The 18,563-nt window shown below is 37.4% G+C and overlaps 1 protein-coding gene across 5 annotated transcripts in view; it reads right to left on the reverse strand.

Moving 5' to 3' along the window:
* ulk1b (unc-51 like autophagy activating kinase 1) overlaps positions 1–15,598 on the reverse strand; it is a 30,198-nt gene extending 14,600 nt beyond the window's left edge. For 2 of the 5 annotated variants that reach the window (XM_048165303.1, XM_048165300.1), the window contains exons 1-14: positions 14,961–15,598; positions 14,461–14,553; positions 14,328–14,369; positions 9,362–9,394; positions 8,853–8,889; positions 4,286–4,459; positions 4,084–4,157; positions 3,905–4,006; positions 3,708–3,766; positions 3,510–3,592; positions 3,322–3,372; positions 911–999; positions 290–458; positions 109–169 (exon numbers count right to left, since the gene is read on the reverse strand). In XM_048165303.1, coding sequence (XP_048021260.1) covers positions 109–169; positions 290–458; positions 911–999; positions 3,322–3,372; positions 3,510–3,592; positions 3,708–3,766; positions 3,905–4,006; positions 4,084–4,157; positions 4,286–4,459; positions 8,853–8,889; positions 9,362–9,394; positions 14,328–14,369; positions 14,461–14,553; positions 14,961–15,050 — 1,157 coding nt within the window. In that variant the 5' untranslated portion in view covers positions 15,051–15,598. Of the gene's footprint in view, positions 1–108; positions 170–289; positions 459–910; positions 1,000–3,321; positions 3,373–3,509; positions 3,593–3,707; positions 3,767–3,904; positions 4,007–4,083; positions 4,158–4,285; positions 4,460–5,029; positions 5,402–8,852; positions 8,890–9,361; positions 9,395–14,327; positions 14,370–14,460; positions 14,554–14,960 lie in introns of those variants that run through there. The other 3 variants (XM_048165299.1, XM_048165301.1, XM_048165302.1) reach the window with 3 other exon arrangements.
* Positions 15,599–18,563: the final 2,965 nt, after the last annotated feature.

Here is an 18,563-nt window from a genome sequence, read left to right on the forward strand (position 1 = left end):
TTTATATTATACATGGTATTGAGTTGTAAGCAAATGCCGGATTAATTTTTATGGTCAAGTAGCAAACAGATTTTCTGCGATCTGTAAACAGTTAAATCAAACTCTTACCCACTATACATCAGACTGTCCTGAATAATCTTTCCTGTCGGCATGTCACAGGTAAGCTCACCTACAAAGACAGACAGGGAGGGAAAAAAGGCGATAAATACCCAGCATTCCTACTTTATCAGGACAGACACTATTTTTTTTTTTTGAGTGTGGAGAAAGGAGTAATTTCTTGCAGGCTTACTGGGGAAATGAGCTGGAACCATGACAAAATCATCAGTGTCACAGGACGAGTTCTTGCTACTGCTGCCACCTCCACCACCTCCCGAGTCCTTCAGCAGATATCCTGGAGAATCCTGGGTAGGGGAGGCTAACGCCTTTGCACGGACCTGCTGGATCTCTGCAAGGGATTGCTACAAAATATAAGGGAAGATGAGGACAAACATTACAAACATAAAGATCCTTTGTGTCCTGAATGGTTAATAAACAGTACAAAAACTACATCAAAGTAAAAACTATTCCTAACCATTTATAGACCTCAAATAACAGAATGTGACAGTATGATTTCCTTGCTTTTTAAGCACTGACCTCTATGCAGCATTCTGATACCATGGGACCCATAAAATGCCACAAAATACAAGGCTGATTAACATGTGGCTCCTATCATGGATTAGTGTTACAAGCCACCATAAAATGTTAAGAAAGTGTGTCTTTGTTCGATGAGGCAGCTGCTTGCTGTGCTTATTTATCTTCATGTCTGTGACAAACTCCTGACACCTCAACACTTATCAGTGCAAGAGACACAATGAACTGCTATTGATCTTTCTAATGAAATACGTGCACACACACACACACACACACTTACAGGAGGAGAGGCCAGGTGTGAAGTAGACGAACTGCTGCATGAGCTTGCAGAGGCTGAATTGGGAAAGCAAGTCACAGTCACTGGAGCAGCTGTGAAGATAGACAAGCACAAATACACTTAATATCCTGGAAGACGGATGGTACTTTCCATAAGTACAGTACACCACGGTGTCAGATTACTTTAAACAGCCCACTTTAGAGGTCTTTCTCAACCTTCTCAACAGAATTAAAAAAATACAATTATATAAAGTCATAATTTTGACAATCTACCAAGTTAATATCAAATCATTATAGTAAAAAAAAGAAGAATTTAACTAATTTTAATTACAAAAAAAATATAATTTTTAGCTTTGTCCAACATTTCGCAACTCAATCAATTAATCAACCAACCGATCACTCAATCAACTATGTACTTTGACACATTTGGTCAATTCAATTTTGATGTAGGGCTGGGTGATATGGCAAAAATTATGATCACAATATTTTTTTCCAAAATTGACTGATATTGGTGAACAATGACTGAAGTCTGGAGAAACCAGAGGATTCATTAAGTAAATTTTAGAATATAGTTTAATGACAAAAACAGAACCCCAATGTAAACTTTTAACTGTGCAAACATGCTTTTTCTGCCTTAAAACAACAGAAGTTAGGATGCTTTGTAGCTTATTAAAAATAGTGGCAGAAAACATCTCAAATATTTAATTTAATTCACTGTTAGATAAAATATAGTTTAAAAACATTACCTATGCACTGGCTTTACAACCTATGAAATGATTTAGGGTGCGTTCACACTTGTAGTTCGGTTCATTTGGTTCATTTGGTCCGGACCAAAGAAGAAAAAAAAACATTTAGTCCTGGTCCGGTTAGCGTTCAGATTGGCAATTTTATCACCGAACCAAAAGATACCGAACCTTAAGGCATAGGGATACATTCACAACGTGATTGGTCGGATTTTATGACGTATTGCCTATTTTGAGACGGAACTTACCGAACATCCAAAACAATGCTGTGTGCTGAGGTAAATGCGCTCGTTGTGTGTGCGTAGCCTGCATGTGATGGTATTTTGGCCAGCTGGGAACTCGTGAAGAGCTTATAAAATGTGTAGAGTAGTCAAAACACCGGCGGGAATCCATCCGTCACACACACAAATGATCTGCTGCGTGGAGACGCGCGTCTGATGCCTGTGATGGGCAAACTCGCAACTATGATGAGAAAATCGACATGCGTGAGGATTCTGTCCTTTTTAGGCTCTCGTCTTCCTGTTTTTGGTTCGGTTACATGTCTTTGGTCCGTGTTGCGTTCATATGTCATTCGAACCGCACCAGAGTTCGTTTGGAAGCGGACCGAGACCCATCTTTTCAGCGGTCTCGGTCCGCTTGTTTGGTGCGCACCAGGGTTCGGATGGCAGCGTTCACATATGTTCAAATGAACCGCACTAACCGAGCAATCGCACCAGGGTTCGTTTTAATCAAACCAAACATGACAAATGTGAACGCATCCTTAGAGGTAGAAATTTGAGTAAAGAGTGCAAAAATTAATTTATTTGTAAATCAGTCATTATGCTACACAGATTAACACACAACTGTATTTTCATACTCTCAGTGTCATCGCTGGAATGGTACCTTTCCAGGTGATGCAAAAAGATTTGTTGGTGTTTTTGCAGACCGTCTGGGCCGGTTCACACAGAACGCGTTTTTCCATTTCATTCTGCTACTTTTCTAGTGTTTTTTTATTTAAACAAGCTAGATGGACGTGTTTGACCTCTGCGCTAGCGTCTTTTGTAGCATCTCATGCATGTCTTGGGAACCTAAAAACGTGGCGTTCAAGTTAAAAGATGCTCAACTTTTAAAAAATTTGTCTAAAGAGCATGCATTTTTGTTGTTGTTCCACTGACCTTCATCGTGCATTTTTACCACAAAAACACACTCAGTGTGAACCAGCAGTTAAATCCACACTCTGTGGCTTTTAAGGAACCCAAACCACTTCCATATAATTGATGTTGAGCTACCTGTTTTTCAACAATATCTTTTGCTTTAGAAAGCAATGCAAGTTCAGTTTCACTTTTGTTTCCCTTGCCGGCTCCCTGCAGACTGGCTGTTGTTGCGTTTAATCCCCGGTGTGTTGTAGACTGGTAGTATAATCCATATTGAGTAAAAATGTCCAGAGCTTATCATCGTTATTGACATAAAATTTATAGCGGTCCTGATATGATACTGTTTATCGCCCAGCCCTATTTTGATGCTTATTTAATATTTATTGATAGAAAAGAATCAGGTTTTTAAACCAAATTTTAGTACCAAAGATGCAAACCTCATAGGAAATAAAACAGCTTAAACAAGGTTGAGCTTGCCTTTTACTGACAATTTAAAATAGAGTAAAAGTACTGTTTAAAATGGCAGTGTAATAACTCACACTTCTTCATAGAGGAGCTTGCCTCCAAGAAGGGGTGTCTGAAGAATTCATCTATAAAAACAGAAAGATTTCACAATCAGCTCAAAAAGACTGAACGGTGAATAACAGAACCATGGCCAAAACTAAACTTATAAATAACAAACATCAATGCATCAAAAATAGTGGGCATAGACACTCAGGATACTGACCGAAGTCCATACGGTCCTTATGGTTCCTCTGCAGGAGGCCAAGCAGCAGGTGTCTGAGATGGCTGGAAGTTTCTCTGGGAATGCTGTTGAGAGAGACAGAAAGAGAGGGACTTTTACACAAGGTTTATCAGAATCTGTATTCCAAGACTAATCTGAAAAGTGTTGTTAGCAATTCAAGTCAATAAGCTAAGCACTTACTTTGGGCTAAGAGTTTTATTTTTCTCATAAAACAAGCGGAGGTCCTGGGGACTGCTGGCCTGATGGACAGACAATTAAACCAAACTTAATGTGCTAAAAGTAATTTTCACAATGGCACGGATGCATCTTATCTCACACTTGACAATAACAACTATATAGCTAAATCAAAGTGCACATGCTCACAGAATGGTACGTACCTGAAATGGAGCCTTTCCAGTCAGGCACTGAAACACAATGGTCCCTATACTCCACAGGTCAGCCTTGGCATCATAGTTTTGTGACATGATAACCTCAGGTGCCTGGTGAACAGATTTTCAGTCACAATGAAGCACAGATATGTGCAAAGTCTGAGATAAAGAAAATGTACTATTCATACCATGTACATTGGGGACCCACAGAGTGTGGCGGCCATCATGTTGTTCTGGAGGTACCGTGCAAAGCCAAAGTCAGCTGAAGAGGCCAAAATAAGATCTTAGAAACTGTGCTGGTGAAGCAATGCACTCTAGGTAATGAGTTTCTAAAGCAGCGAACTGAGAATGTAATATACACCGGATGCATAAATACAGGCACAAACTCACCTATCTTGATACAGGCATTGTTGGAGTGGGACTTTCGGCCAGCAGGATGGGACAACAGGATGTTCTGGGGTTTCAGATCTCTGTGGATGATCCCTTTAGCCTGAAGGACCCTCATGGCCCCTGCGATCTGCTGCAGGAATACTCGGATGGTGTCTTCACTTAAAGTGCCCTTAGCTGAGAGAGCATTAGAGTACAAATGAGTTCATCAGATGAGTTCATACATATTGAAAATTTTGCTGGTGATAATATGATTAAAATGTTTCAATAAAACATATACTATGTATTTACTTTCATAAATGAGTCATAAAAAGGCAAATAAGTAAAAATATTTACTATGCATTAATATACAAGTACATATAAATACAATTAAATAAATATAATTTTCAGCTGTGTTCATTTGGTGAAAAACAGTGTGGAAAATATACATTATGATACCATTATTAGCAATGTTGAAAACTGTTTGCTGCTTAATATATTTGTAGCAACCGTGAAACATTTTTTTCCCAGGATTCTTCTATAGATAGGTCAAAAGAACAGAATTGATTTGAAAAATTGAAATCTTTTGTAAAATTATAAACGACTTTCACTTTTTATCATTTTAATTTAATGCACCCTTGCTAAATAAAAGTATTAAATTCTTTAAAAAAAAATCTTACTGGCTAGATTAAGGAATTTATTCCTTGTGTTAACCATTATAAATCTCACTAACAAAAATGCAACACATTAAAGGCCCGATATACTCACAGCGAAGTTCTTTTTCGTTTTTTAGATGAATATGTAAATATGAGCTGTGCACTTTCTCTAACAATAAACACACAACAAAAATGACAGCAGTGAGAAAACAGCAGTTAAGAAAGCATCTGATCATAGCGATGTGGGTATGTTTGCACCAGTTCTGCGATTCAGTACTCCAGTAAAGTCACATAACATTTATTTATAGACCCCTTAATCGCCTACGTCACGGTGACGTCACCGCTCTAGCTGGAAGCAAAACATAAGGAAAAACTCATATCAGCTACGCTTTTGACTTTAAAATGTCGTCTTGTTGTGTTTTTGGCTGCCAGAATAGAAGGAACAGCACTTTTGGTTCAAAACTTTTTTGGTAAAGTTTTACCAGATCCCGGAAGACATTCCTTCACAGAAATCAAGTTGACAATTGTGGTTGAATGCAATACGGCGTACAGACTGGACTGACACGATCATAAATAATGCTCATGTTTGCAGTGCACACTTCATATCAGGTAAAATAATCGATGCATATGTAATGGTTTGTTGGTTTTATCTAGTACAAATCAGCAAGTTTCTGTTTTATAGGTGAAAAGTCGCCAACCTTCAGCGCACTAGCTAGCTTAAATGTTAAACAAACATACAGCGATAGATGTGTGTGCCATCCTTTGAATGGTCTCTTAAAATAATCCACATTGCTAGCCATAATCATAGTTAGCCCAGCGTTAGGTTACATTAGACAATAAGCCTTGACAAAATTCCCCGAACCACCCGAAAGTAGTTCATATGTTGTCTAGGAAATATCCAAAACTTAAGTTAATTTACAAAAATAGCTGTCACGGTCCCGCAGAGTCAGTGACTGTACATTTTCGGACAGTTCTGAACCTTGTTCTGCATCCTTGTTCAATAAATCCCTCCTAAAACATGCTAGCTTACGCTTGTCAACATTGCGTCCAGCGCCTCTTTTTGCCTCCAGCTAAGCCCCGCCCACCAGGAAACGTTGCAATGTTTACAAACTTTTAAGGGGTCTATAGAACACATTATAAAATAATTGCTTTAAAGCAAGCAGCTTTACAGTATTAAATAGTGTTGTCACGGTACCAAAATTCCAGTAGTCGGTACCGATACCATGAAAATTTTACGGTTCTCGGTACCAACTTCGGTACCACAGCAAAATCTGTTGGAACTATTTTACAACTTTATATAGCCTATTTTAAAAACATTAAATATGATTTCGAGCATGTGTATGTTTGTGTGTGTATAGGCTGCCTCAATGAAATACATTTTGAAATATTAAATAAATAAATAAATAAATAAATAAATAAATGCTCAAACATCCATTTTGTACTGTTGAAAAAACGAGCATATGCTGGTAGGTTATGAAGCTGGTATGCTGGTTTGAGCTGGTGTATGCTGGTCAAGTGCTGGTCCATGCTGGTCCTAAAATGGTCCTGGACCAGCATAATCCAGCTCAAACCAGCATACCAGCTTCAAAACCTACCAGCATATGCTCGTTTTTTCAACAGGGGTAACAAACGTGCGTGTTTATTTTAGCTATTCCGTCAGTGAAACAATATACTAGCCTGTAAATCTATAAAATAAATAAAGGTAAATAATGGTAACCTAAATAATAAGAAAGTTAAATATTATTTTAAAAAACATTCGTTTTTTATTTCCACACAAAGATGCGTCATTTATAGCCAATGTCCTGTTATTATAGTCTTTAGCCTACCGCTCTGCGCTTTGAGAGGGATGAGGACTCGAGCAGGAAAGAGACAATTTCTCTTTAATAATATCTTCATGTTATCTCCTGATATTACAAGCAACTGACACTTGTTGTAAAAGGTCTGAAGAGCGAGTTTTATCTTCAGACATTCATGCTATGTTTGATTTAGCGCTGCCAGAGAAAACGAAACTAAAAATCACCGGCGCGTGAAACGCGATATATGCAAATAAACTTGACGCGCCTTATAAAGACTAATAACAAGCGCAAACTGTGATAAATAGAAATTGACGTGCAAGCAAAAAGGTTTCTGTCCTACTGTGTTTTTTTCTACTTTACCACAGTAAAGAATGCGAATAGCCTATAATAGGCCTAAATGCGAACGAAAGGAAGAGACGTTTATAATCCGCTGCGTGAGTGAAGATTTGGGAAAAGAAACAGAGATTCCATGTGGAATAACTAATGGAATATTGTTAAATTCTCTGCTAATCAGGTGACCAGATCGCGATTCGCAAAACAGAATACAAAGCTTAAATGTATGGACTCGCGTACCTCTGTCATTCGGCATGAACCAATATTTCCGTGGCTGCGATGTCACATTTAATTGCTTACCTATTATTTCTTTTGTAAACAAAGCTCTGTGCTTCACTCGTGTCATATTCAAGTAAATACTGCCAACAGCCCTATCAGTGGGTACCGAATATACCCGGAATCTCGGTACTACCGGTTCTACAGAAATGCTGGTATCGTCACATTTTCAAAATTTCAGTACCGACTTGGTACCGAAGTACCGGTACTTTTGACAACACTAGTATTAAACATGAAAAACATTTCAGTGTCTCAATTAGAATTACACCTTCAGTTTCTACTATAAAGCATATATTAACGTTTTTAATTGAGGACGTCTAACCTTGATGGACTGAATAGAAGAAATTAACCAGAGATTACCTTCTTTCTATGTCAAAAAAGGTGGAGTCTCAGAGCCACACCCACCTATTACATCATCGCTACAGACCAATGGTAGTTCGATGGTTCAATAGATAACTATGGTCGCATAGAACAAATACATACAGGGTTTCTGCATATATATGTTTCTGTTATGAAATGATGACTGAAACGCGGCCCATTAAGACTTCATACAGGGCTCGACACTAAGCCTTGTCATTCACTTGTACGAGTAAAACAGTTGCTTGTATGGAAAAAATAAATAAATGTGTAAATATAAAATTTTAAATTTCTGAAGCAATATCCTTTCAGAATATTGCAGCTTTGACATATTTAAATCTGCATATTGGTGATAGATTTGTGATCAATAAATTTAATTGGAATAAGACACTAAGGGCTGTTACCAATCAAATGAATGACTTTTAATGCTTTCTAATGCCCCGCGGATACCCTGTACATAAATAACATACCATCAAAAGGCAAAAAATTGTATATCACCTGGCCCTGACTCCACTCCACTTGTAACCAGTTACCAATTTTAGAGGCAAATTGAATGCAAATTCAATATGCAATCCTTCCAGAGTGCAATGCATATCAACTAAGACAGCACTGCGAAGTCTATAAATTCAAATGACTTACTACACATTGCATTTATAAGCAATGCGATATACTGTAGTGATTCACCCATTTCTTCTCATCCTCTCTGTCTGATCTGAACTGATGTCAAGATTCCATAAAGAACAAACATGGTTTTGTCTGGAATTTTCAGAGCAACTACTTCCACTGAAAATGCACTCACACCCTGCAGGCAACAGTTACAGCTTCCTCCGACCCGCTTTAAACAAAACATACATACACAAACACACACACACACACCCTAAACCCATCTGGCCTAACTTCCTGAGTTCGGCTTTGCATGCTTTTGAAATGAACCAATATCATTTCTTTCATCACGCAAGCAAATGATTGCAGCAATTAAAGATAGGACGAGCCTCTCTACTCTAAAAAAGCAGATGTTCTTTTTGCAAGTTCCTGAATTGATTCCAATCTTAAACTACATAATTATTTAAGAATGAACATGAAATTTACTAAAGAAGGCTGGTTTGCTGTGCAGTGAGCTTAAAAAAACCCCAAAATGAGGTCAAAGCATGATAAATGAAATGTCCCACTTACAGTGCAAGTAGTCAGCCAGGTCTCCCCCATTGCAGTACTGCAATTAAAGAAAGAACATTGATCTTTTTGCTTTGAATAACAGCGCCACACAACAATGCTGTATGACAAAACCTGCATCTGAATGGGGCTTAGTTCTTTGCATGGGGAGAGATGATTCAGATGCATATTAAAATAAGCCACTCAGAAAAGATAGGCCGTTATTTCCCTTTGTCCACTGCTGATGGGTTTCCCAGTGGCCCCATTGCTTTCCCATGGAGATTTTCTGAGAACTGACATGGAAGCATGGCCTTAACAGGAAGTTGAATTTCATAGTGATTTTAAAAACTTTACAAATCCTCACTGTGTTGCACAAAACACCCTAAAATCAGGTCTGTATCTGTCTAAAGCTGTTGCGTTAACAGCTGCAGCTGTCATCCATTGGCCCCAGGGCACGGCTAATTGCAGGCATTACCAGGTACAAGACAGACAAGATGAACAACAAAAGACACTGGGAAAACAGGCCTACTTACCTCCATCACTAGGTACACAGAGCTTGCCGTTTCCTAGAAAGAGACACGAGTAATGAGATTCAACACTGGGACAGACGGGTGGCCATGACAGCAAATTAATTAATGTACTTTAATATATACATTCAACATTTGTGCACAACATTGTTAATTTGTCGAGACTTGTGTGAGAAAAAGGACACGGGTATTGTGTGTTGTAAGTGCAGTGGTCTGACACTAATCCACATATGGCGTGAGTGTGTTTTCTCTGCACTGGGTCATAATGGGCTAATACAGACCAGGGGGAGGGCAAAGGTCATAAGCTTTGTTAACACTGTGCATTTCCAATGTGCTAACTGTGTGATGGCGTGACACATTTCTATTCAAGTTAGCCAACGCGGCCACCATTAAAGCTCACTCAAACACAAGAAAGTACTGATAATGCTGAGGCTGTGAAATGTGAGTGGTGCTTACAACGATGCTAGGGTGTTGTGAGTGATCACCAAAGTGTTACTAAGCAGCTGCTCTGGTTGTGTGATTGCTAGGGTGTTCGGGAGAGGGTGAGGGGGGTTCTTACTAGCTAAAGACAAAAGAGCCCATCCCCGGGCATCTATGGTCCACAGAGCAGCACAAGTTATCTGCCAAAGCTTACTACTGTTGAGTATTGAACTGAGTGGAGGTTAACCAACATAACAATTCTGGCTGATACCGATAAGCTGATTGAATCGAATTGAATCGAATTCCAGATTGAAAAAAAAAAAATTCAAACAAAACAATACAAAAACCAAACAAAACAAATAAATTTAGTCATCACAATAATAATGTGCAGTATGAATATTAAATCATTTTGAGAATTACCAAAGATTACTTGGTGTTATTATTAAATTAAAGGGTTAGTTCACCCAAAAATGAAAATTTGTCATTTATTACTTACCCTCATGCCGTTCCACACCCGTTAACACAAATTAAGATATTTTAATTGAAATCCGATGGCTCCGTGAGGCCTCCATAGCCAGCAATGACACTTCCTCTCTCAAGATCTATAAAGGTACTAAAACATATTTAAATCAGTTCATGTGAGTACAGTGGTTCAATATTAATATTATAAAGCGACGAGAATATTTTTGGTGCGCCAAAAAAACCCAAAATAACGACTTATTTAGTGATGGCCGATTTCAAAACACTGCTTCAGGAAGTTTCGGAGCACAAATGAATCAGCGTATCGAATCATGATTCAGATCGCGTGTCAAACTGCCAACGGCTGAAATCACGTGACTTTGGCGCTCCGAACAGCAGATTCGATACACTGATTCATTTATGATCCGATGCTTCCTGAAGCAGTGTTTTGAAATTGGTCATCACTAAATAAGTCGTTATTTTTTTTTTTTTTTGTGGCACCAAAATTATTCTCGTCGCTTTATAATATAAATATTGAACCACTGAACTCACATGAACCGATTTAAATATGTTTTTAGTACCTTTATGGATCTTGAGAGAGGAAGTGTCATTGCTCCCTATGGAGGCCTCATGGAGTCTTCGGATTTCAATTAAAATATCTTAATTTGTGTTCCGAAGATTAACGAAGGTCTTACGGGTGTGGAACGGCATGAGGGTGAGTAATAAATGACAGAATTTTCATTTTTGGGTGAACCCTTTAACCCTGCTTTCAAAGATTAACAAGATTAAGTGTTAAATGACAGCAAATGCAATCTGAATGTAAAAATAAGAAATGAGAATGCACAATTTTATATAATCCAATAGTTTTTTTTTTTTTTTTTTAATTGTACAATTTGTTTTACTATAAAGGTTATAGTTAAGTAAACATACAATTGTGCATGTTCCTTTCTACGGTTGTCAAAAGTACTGACTTCGATTCCAGAACGTGACGATACAAGCATTTCACCCAAGCATTTTGAGTGCTCTTGAGCGGATTCTTAAACACCTCTGATTGGCCACTGTGTTCACACGCTCAACAGATATGTCTGTGATTGGCTACAATGATCATCGCTTCAAAGACATGTTGTAAATGGACATCTTTGAGGCTCTTCACCAAGCGCTTACACAGATACACATGGATGGGAGCGTTTGAAAGCAGGTCTATCAGCGGATATATTAGGCATCTGCTGATAGACGCCTGCTTTTAAATGCTCCCGTGTTTTCAAATGCTGATCCATCCCGTGTTTGCTTCCAGGGGAAATGTTGGTATCGTCACATTTTTAAAATTTTAGTACCGACTTGGTACCGAATTTTGACCACCCTACTCCTTTCCATTATTTTATATAATATCAACTGATAACTTTGAATTAATATATCGGCTGATAATTACTATTTATGTCATGTACATTCCTTCTTCTGCAGAACAAAAAATAAGACATTTTGGAGAATGTTTGTTTTAGGTAACAATTGTGTTCTATGTACCAAAAAAACCCCACTAACACAGTGTCTACACTGGATGCGAGTGGCGCGACGCATCAAAAAACAACAGAATCCATTATAATCAGTGATACTGTCTACACTGGATGCGACACGACAACAAATTCCCAACAGTAAATGGATTCCCCGTTTTATTTCTAGTCCAAGTGCTTTGCAACAGTCGGTTTGTTGCGTTCAATGTAGACAGCTTTTATCTGTGATGCGACTGGTGTAGACATGGTGTTCCACAGAAGAAAGTGAAATGATGTTTTAGATAATGTTTTTGAACCTGGTGAGCCTTATTAGAAAACAATAAAGCAGCAATGCCAGTCTATGGGCTTTAGGGCAATGATTAACATACATAAACACACAGACTAAGACTAGCTATTAAATCCTCAGTGCACATGAACAGACTAAACTAAGCAAATTTTCTTAAAACCATGCCAGATAGGCTTCTCCGAAATGGTCAAAGCAATAAATATTCAACTATCCAGACAATTGCTATCAGTCCCACAGGACAGGTTGTTTGCACTATCAGGTCAGCTTTTACAGCACCATAATCCTGTTATTTCCCAAGCCCATGTCCGAGGCCTGTCGAAAAAAAAAACAAACAAAAAAAAGAGCAGCCCACTTAGAATGTCCTTATCACTTAGCAACATATGACCCCACCCCTACCCCCCTTCCTGCAACCAATCAGCCAGATCGGCTGATCCATGACTGGCCTATGCTGCTGACTCAGCGATGCCGAAGTTTTATTTTCTGCCACTGAAAATAGAGCTCTATGGCTGTGTAGTCAGACAGAAACTAGACCAAACATCACTGTTTAATGACAACTAGCGCTTGAATGAGCTTGGCGATTCAGCTGGGAAATGCCAACAAGCCCAACATCACTCACAGACTGCTTGGTGCCTAGATGACTGATGTTCATGTGGGTGATAAAGTGAGCTTTGCTTATGAAAACAGCAAGCCCGTGAGATCTGCTAATGTTGAATTTAACCACAGATGCAGCAGGGACCCTACTCAACTGGTTCTGGGAGGACTTTTGTTATTTTATACACGATTACTTTGTTGCTCATCCCGTTTAAACCGCAACCACAATATTTTACATGGTACAGTTGACCTGAAATGCTACTGAATCTGTTTAGATCCTATATGTACACACATTTAACTATAGGAAGTGAATGGTTATATTTCTCTTCGATTTTAAAAACCAAATGGCTCTGATGCACTAAAAATAATCTCTGACTGAAAGCTTGTTTCTGTGTTTGAGAGGGAGAGATGACCAGATGACCTGCACAAACAAGCTCAAGTTTGTTACATGTGGCAAAGAGCCAAGCAGCTTGCAGACTTTTCCCTCCAGTGTAGTGCAAGGAGAATAATTTAAAATTTAATGGCATTCACCTCTCAGATAGTCAACACCACAGCAGAAAGCGGTGTGACTATCCAGGAGACGCGAGAAGAGGTCAGATCAGAGAAGCATGTGGCTGAAATATGCTGAAACACTTGAGCTGCAGCTCTTAAAGCAACACCAGAGTGCGAGCCTTCGTTCACAAAACTGTCATGAATGAAGTGGAGACAAAAGCAACATAAAACCTCAGTGTAAACTGTAAAAAAAAAAAGTATCATGGCACTACGTAAACCACATGGATATGGCAATTATTCAGTCGCTTGGTATATATATAAAAAGGTAAAATGATAAAAAGAAAAAATACTTGAAATCAATGAAATAAAAATACAAGCAAAATTATTTTATAAATAACACAGGGATGATCTAGTCAAACAAATTACTATGCTTATCAGTTCAACAGTCAATAACAAAGACTGCATTAAAGGAGACACATCAAAGCATTTACATCTGGATAGAGGTAAGTTATATGTCTATTGTAATGCTCATTTTAACTTACACCAGTGAAACATGCCTGACACATTAACCTCATGATGACCTCAGGGCAGAGCAAATAGCAAGAACCCAGGTGTTTGAAAAACGTGTCAGTGAAACCATTTTACCAATCCGGCCACACGGGTTTCACTCGCACTATTGCAAGAAAAGCATTCACTGAGTGCCAATGAACTTTGAATGCCGAATAGAGTAAACAAACAACAAAAAAAGAACACATAACACATTTTTATATCTCTTCCTGTATAAAAACAATGTTTGACATTTGAAACTGCAATGCACATGTTCTCAGAATTAAACAATAAGATATATTATCTAATAGAAAGATACACACACACACACACACACACACACACACACACACACACACACACACACACACAAAGACTTCAATACCCACAATGCCTTCCAACAGAGCGTTAAAAGCAAGTGCACATGTCATGTCAACAGAAGAACATGTGACTGCTTTTAACCAATCAATGCAAGGAAGCTATAGAACAGACTCGGGGACGGTAAAATACAATATTGAGCCCGTTTTAGTCCATAATAACTAATAAAATATTTGTAACGAATACCATTTGAACTAGTAAAGTTTTAACAAAAGCACTTTCTCAAGACGGATCCATTGAAAACTGTTCATCTAAACGTCTGCAGTGCAATTCCATGTACAAATCCTCCTACCTGGAAGTCGTGCAATGCAACAATGTTCTCATGTTTCAGTTCCTAGAGAAAACAAATACAAATTCATTTGCACACAAATGCTCGATTTTGTGTTCTGAAAATTAAATGCATTGACAATACAACCAAAACATACCTTCAATATCTTGATCTCTTTCCCCAGAAGAGTCTGAGATTTGGCCAAATTCTTCTTATTTATGCATTTGACTGCAACTTCCCAATCATGCTTCTGAAAATGTCATTGATTTAAGTGGTTAAACATAATCATCTTGTAGTTTATGTTGTGTTAAATATATTGTAACATGTCTGTGCATGTCTGCGGTCAGCTTGAGTGCACAGATGCTTTGTTTCAATCTCTCTGGATAATTGTCATTTATAAAAAATGCCAATGTCACATTTTAAGCTTGGATATATATGTAACGGGCTTTTAAAGCATCCCACATCTTTCTATTATAGATTGCTGGGTATTTAATCTCTTATTCTCGCCTCCATCTGTTGTGCTCGAGGCCTTTAAGGTGGTATGTCAGCTCTACAACCAGTAGGTAAACAAAAACCAAATTCCTATTAACACACAATGCCACCAATGTATGCAAATGGAAATGATTCAGTATACATTTTCAAATGATATTTTCTCACCTCTCGATGCCTGCCTTTGAATACCACTGCGAAGGCACCGTGTCCTATAAGGTCCTTCCTGCTGAACTCGAATTTCCCGACAGTCTCCATCTCCCACCTGATCCCGAATATTGCAGCCTGACTATTTATGTGAAATAAAGCTGGCCCACAAATATCCTCTTTCTGCTTCCCTCTTCTCCTCTGTCTGGACGAGGCAGCTGGAAAGTTGAACCCCACTTCTGCGTGCCATCGGCAGCCTTTCCATACAAATACTCCTCTCCTCTTTCATGATATCCTGGAGGTGAAGAGATCTACTCCTTTAAATTATGACAGTTCCCCATGTCGGCAAACCGCCTGTCGTAATTGTTAAATAAATAAAACCAAACTGCGCTAAAAAAAAAATACCACCTTAAAACGGCAGCGATGGGTTTGTTTGTGTACATCCGATGTTGTCAGCTATGCTAACATCCTTGAGTTCGTGTTCGGGATTACATCAGGCTCGCAATTGTATACAACACGGTTGTCTTTTCATGAAATATCCCTGAGATATCTGAAAAGCTCGAGCGAGAATTGTCTTTTGGTCTCAACAAAGACCTCAGTTTAGTCGAGGTCTGCAGAGCGTTGCGCATGCGCGCAACCATTTCACTCGCTCAGTGTTGACGTCAAGGAAGCGCTGTCACAGTGACACAGAAATAAACAAATTAGCAAACTAACCTGATATCAAGTAACAAAGTTATGGGTAGGAAAAATGTTGAAATAATGTCGAGTTCTGTAATATTTATATTAATATTAGACTGCAAGACAGTATTCTATATTTATTGCAAGGAACATAATTAATTAATTTTAATAATTTGCAGGTAACCGAGAAGGCAGGTAGCAACACAGGAGTTGCAGCTTGGCACAGGTGATAGAAAGAACATGATTGAACAATTCTCTGCTTGTTTAGACCTACAGATCAAAATACAAGAAGCTATTCATCCAAATGTGATAGTAGTATAAGTAAATCCAAAGTAGCCTTAAAGGATTAGTTCACTTTCAAATAAAAATTTCCTGATAATTTACTCACCCTCGTGTCATCCAAGATGTCTTTCTTTCTTCAGTCGAAAATAAATTAAGGTTTTTGATGAAAACATTCCAGGATTATTATCCTTATAGTGGACTTCAATGGACCCCAAACGGTTGAAGGTGAAAATTACAGTTTCATTGCAGCTTCAAAGCGTTCTACACAATCCCAGACGAGGAATAAGTGTCTTATCTAGAAAACCATCGCTCATTTTCTAAAAAAATAAATAAAAATGTTATACATTTTAACAATAAATGCTCATCTTGAACTAGCTCTCTTCTTCTTCTTCTCTATTAGAATTCCGGCAGTGTAGACACTGCTAAGTGTATTACTGCCCTCCTCAGGTCAAAGTTTGAACTAATTGTTATATACTTGCACTAAAATATTGTATATGACAATTTAGTTCAAACTTTGACCTGAGGAGGGCAGTAATACACATAGCAGTGTCTACACTGCTGGAATTCTAATAGAGAAGAGAAGAAGAAGAAGAAGAAGAAGAAGAAGAAGAAGAAGAGAGCTAGTTCAAGATGAGCATTTATGTTTAAAATGTATAAAATTTTTATTTTATTTTTTTAGAAAATGAGTGATGGTTTCTCTAGATAAGACCCTTATTCCTCGTCTGGGATCGCTGTAAACTGTAATTTTGACCTTCAACCATTTGGAGGCCACTGAAGTCCACTATAAGGAGAAAAATCCTGGAATGTTTTCATCAAAACCCTTAATTTCTTTTCTACTGAAGAGAGAAAGACATGGACATCTTGGATGACGGGGGTGAGTAAATTATCAAGAAATTTTAATTTGAAAGTGAACTAATCCTTTAACAAATAATTAATTAGAAACACACACAAAAACGTGTTTACTGTTGGAATTCAGTCAACATTACTGCTTTTACTTTAACAGTAGCCTAAATTAGTGATACCCACTTTAAAGAACAACTCAAACTTACATATTGTAGAGTTCTTACAGTATTAGACAGCTGAAATAGCAAAAAGTACTGTGATAATGCAAATATAATTTACAAGATATAAACAAAACAAGTGAATAGCAGTTCACTTTGTGGCTGTAAAATGTTTGTATTTGTTTATACTTAATTTATACCTACTTCAAAACTTTACAAAAAATAATAGGCTAACTTTTTTTTCAAAGTGCAGGTATTCTGTGGAATACTTCAGATGCCATCATGTGGAGTAGTTTGGAATAGCAATATTTTTGGCTAGGCTGAGCCAAAGACTAGAGCTCAGTTGTCTAAACCCATGTAGGCAAAATAACCAACAAACAAAAACACAAAAGAGCAGACAGGCTGGGGCTTTAAAAAATTCTTGCAAAAAAAAAAAGAAAAAAAAAAAAGATTTGCAGCTTTATTTAGATACTAGACTTGTCAGAGTTGTTTTAAAACAAAACAAATGTATAAATATTTGTATTAATTAAAAAAAAGATAAGTAAAATCCATTTTCTAGACCACAAACTGAACTTTTAAGACAGCTCATATATGCATAAGAGGTCTGCTTTGATCTTCACAGAGGGAGGGCAGTGTTTATATGTGAATATGAAACTGTCTGGGTATTTCAGAGAGCCTGTTTATTTATTTTTTTTAAATTTCAGAAAGAAGATAGCCTCTAAAAAAGAAACAGTTGAAAGAAATGACCTTTTTACCATCATTTGGCTGCAGAGTATGAGAGCTGTGAGTTCACTCCAAATATAACACAGGGAAGAGAACTGAACACATAGGCTATAAGTCAAGGATACGTTTTTGTTTCATCAAAACTTAAACTTCTCATTTCAGCATGGTACTACTGAAGCACCCTGGATAAGTGTAAATACAAAGGAAAAGATGGGGTCAGAAAGATAAAAAAAAAAAAAAGTAATTAATACATTTATTTAGCAAGAACACATTAAATTGGTCAAAAGTGACAGCAAAGACTTCTACATTGTTACAAAAATGTCAATTTTCTTTTGAATTTTCTATTCATTAAAAATAATTTGTTTTAGTTTCCACAAAAAATAAGATAAAAAAAAAACATTACTCAGCACAAGTGTTTTCAACATTGATAATAATAATAACAAAAATAAATATTTCTTGAGCAGCAGATGAAGACTGGAGTAATGCTGCTGAAAATTCAGCTTTGCCATCACAGGAATAAATTACATTTTAAAATATATTCAAATAGAAAATGTTGACTTTAAATTGTAAAATAATTCATAATTTTACTTTGCTTTAATTGTATTTTTGATCCAATAAATGCAGCCTTGGTGAGTCTTCAAAAACATTAAAAAATCGTACCGACCCCAAATATCTCCATGAAATGAATTATGAGAACTGAAAATAAACTTGATAATCGTCCTTCACGAAAAATGTCACATATACGTTTGGGCTCTCAGAGACCCCAGAATAAAATATGAATAAATGCAATGAATTTTCACATGCTAACAATTTGGGTCACCCTAAACAGAAACAACATTATAGGAGGAAACCATGTCTACTTTGTGATAAAAGCTTATAATAGCGGAATTGGAACTATTAGAAACTGAAAATGATTTATTTTACTCCATTATCTCAGTGG

The sequence above is a fragment of the Megalobrama amblycephala genome, linkage group LG18 (genome assembly GCF_018812025.1).
Source record: "Megalobrama amblycephala isolate DHTTF-2021 linkage group LG18, ASM1881202v1, whole genome shotgun sequence".
NCBI lineage: Eukaryota > Metazoa > Chordata > Actinopteri > Cypriniformes > Xenocyprididae > Megalobrama > Megalobrama amblycephala.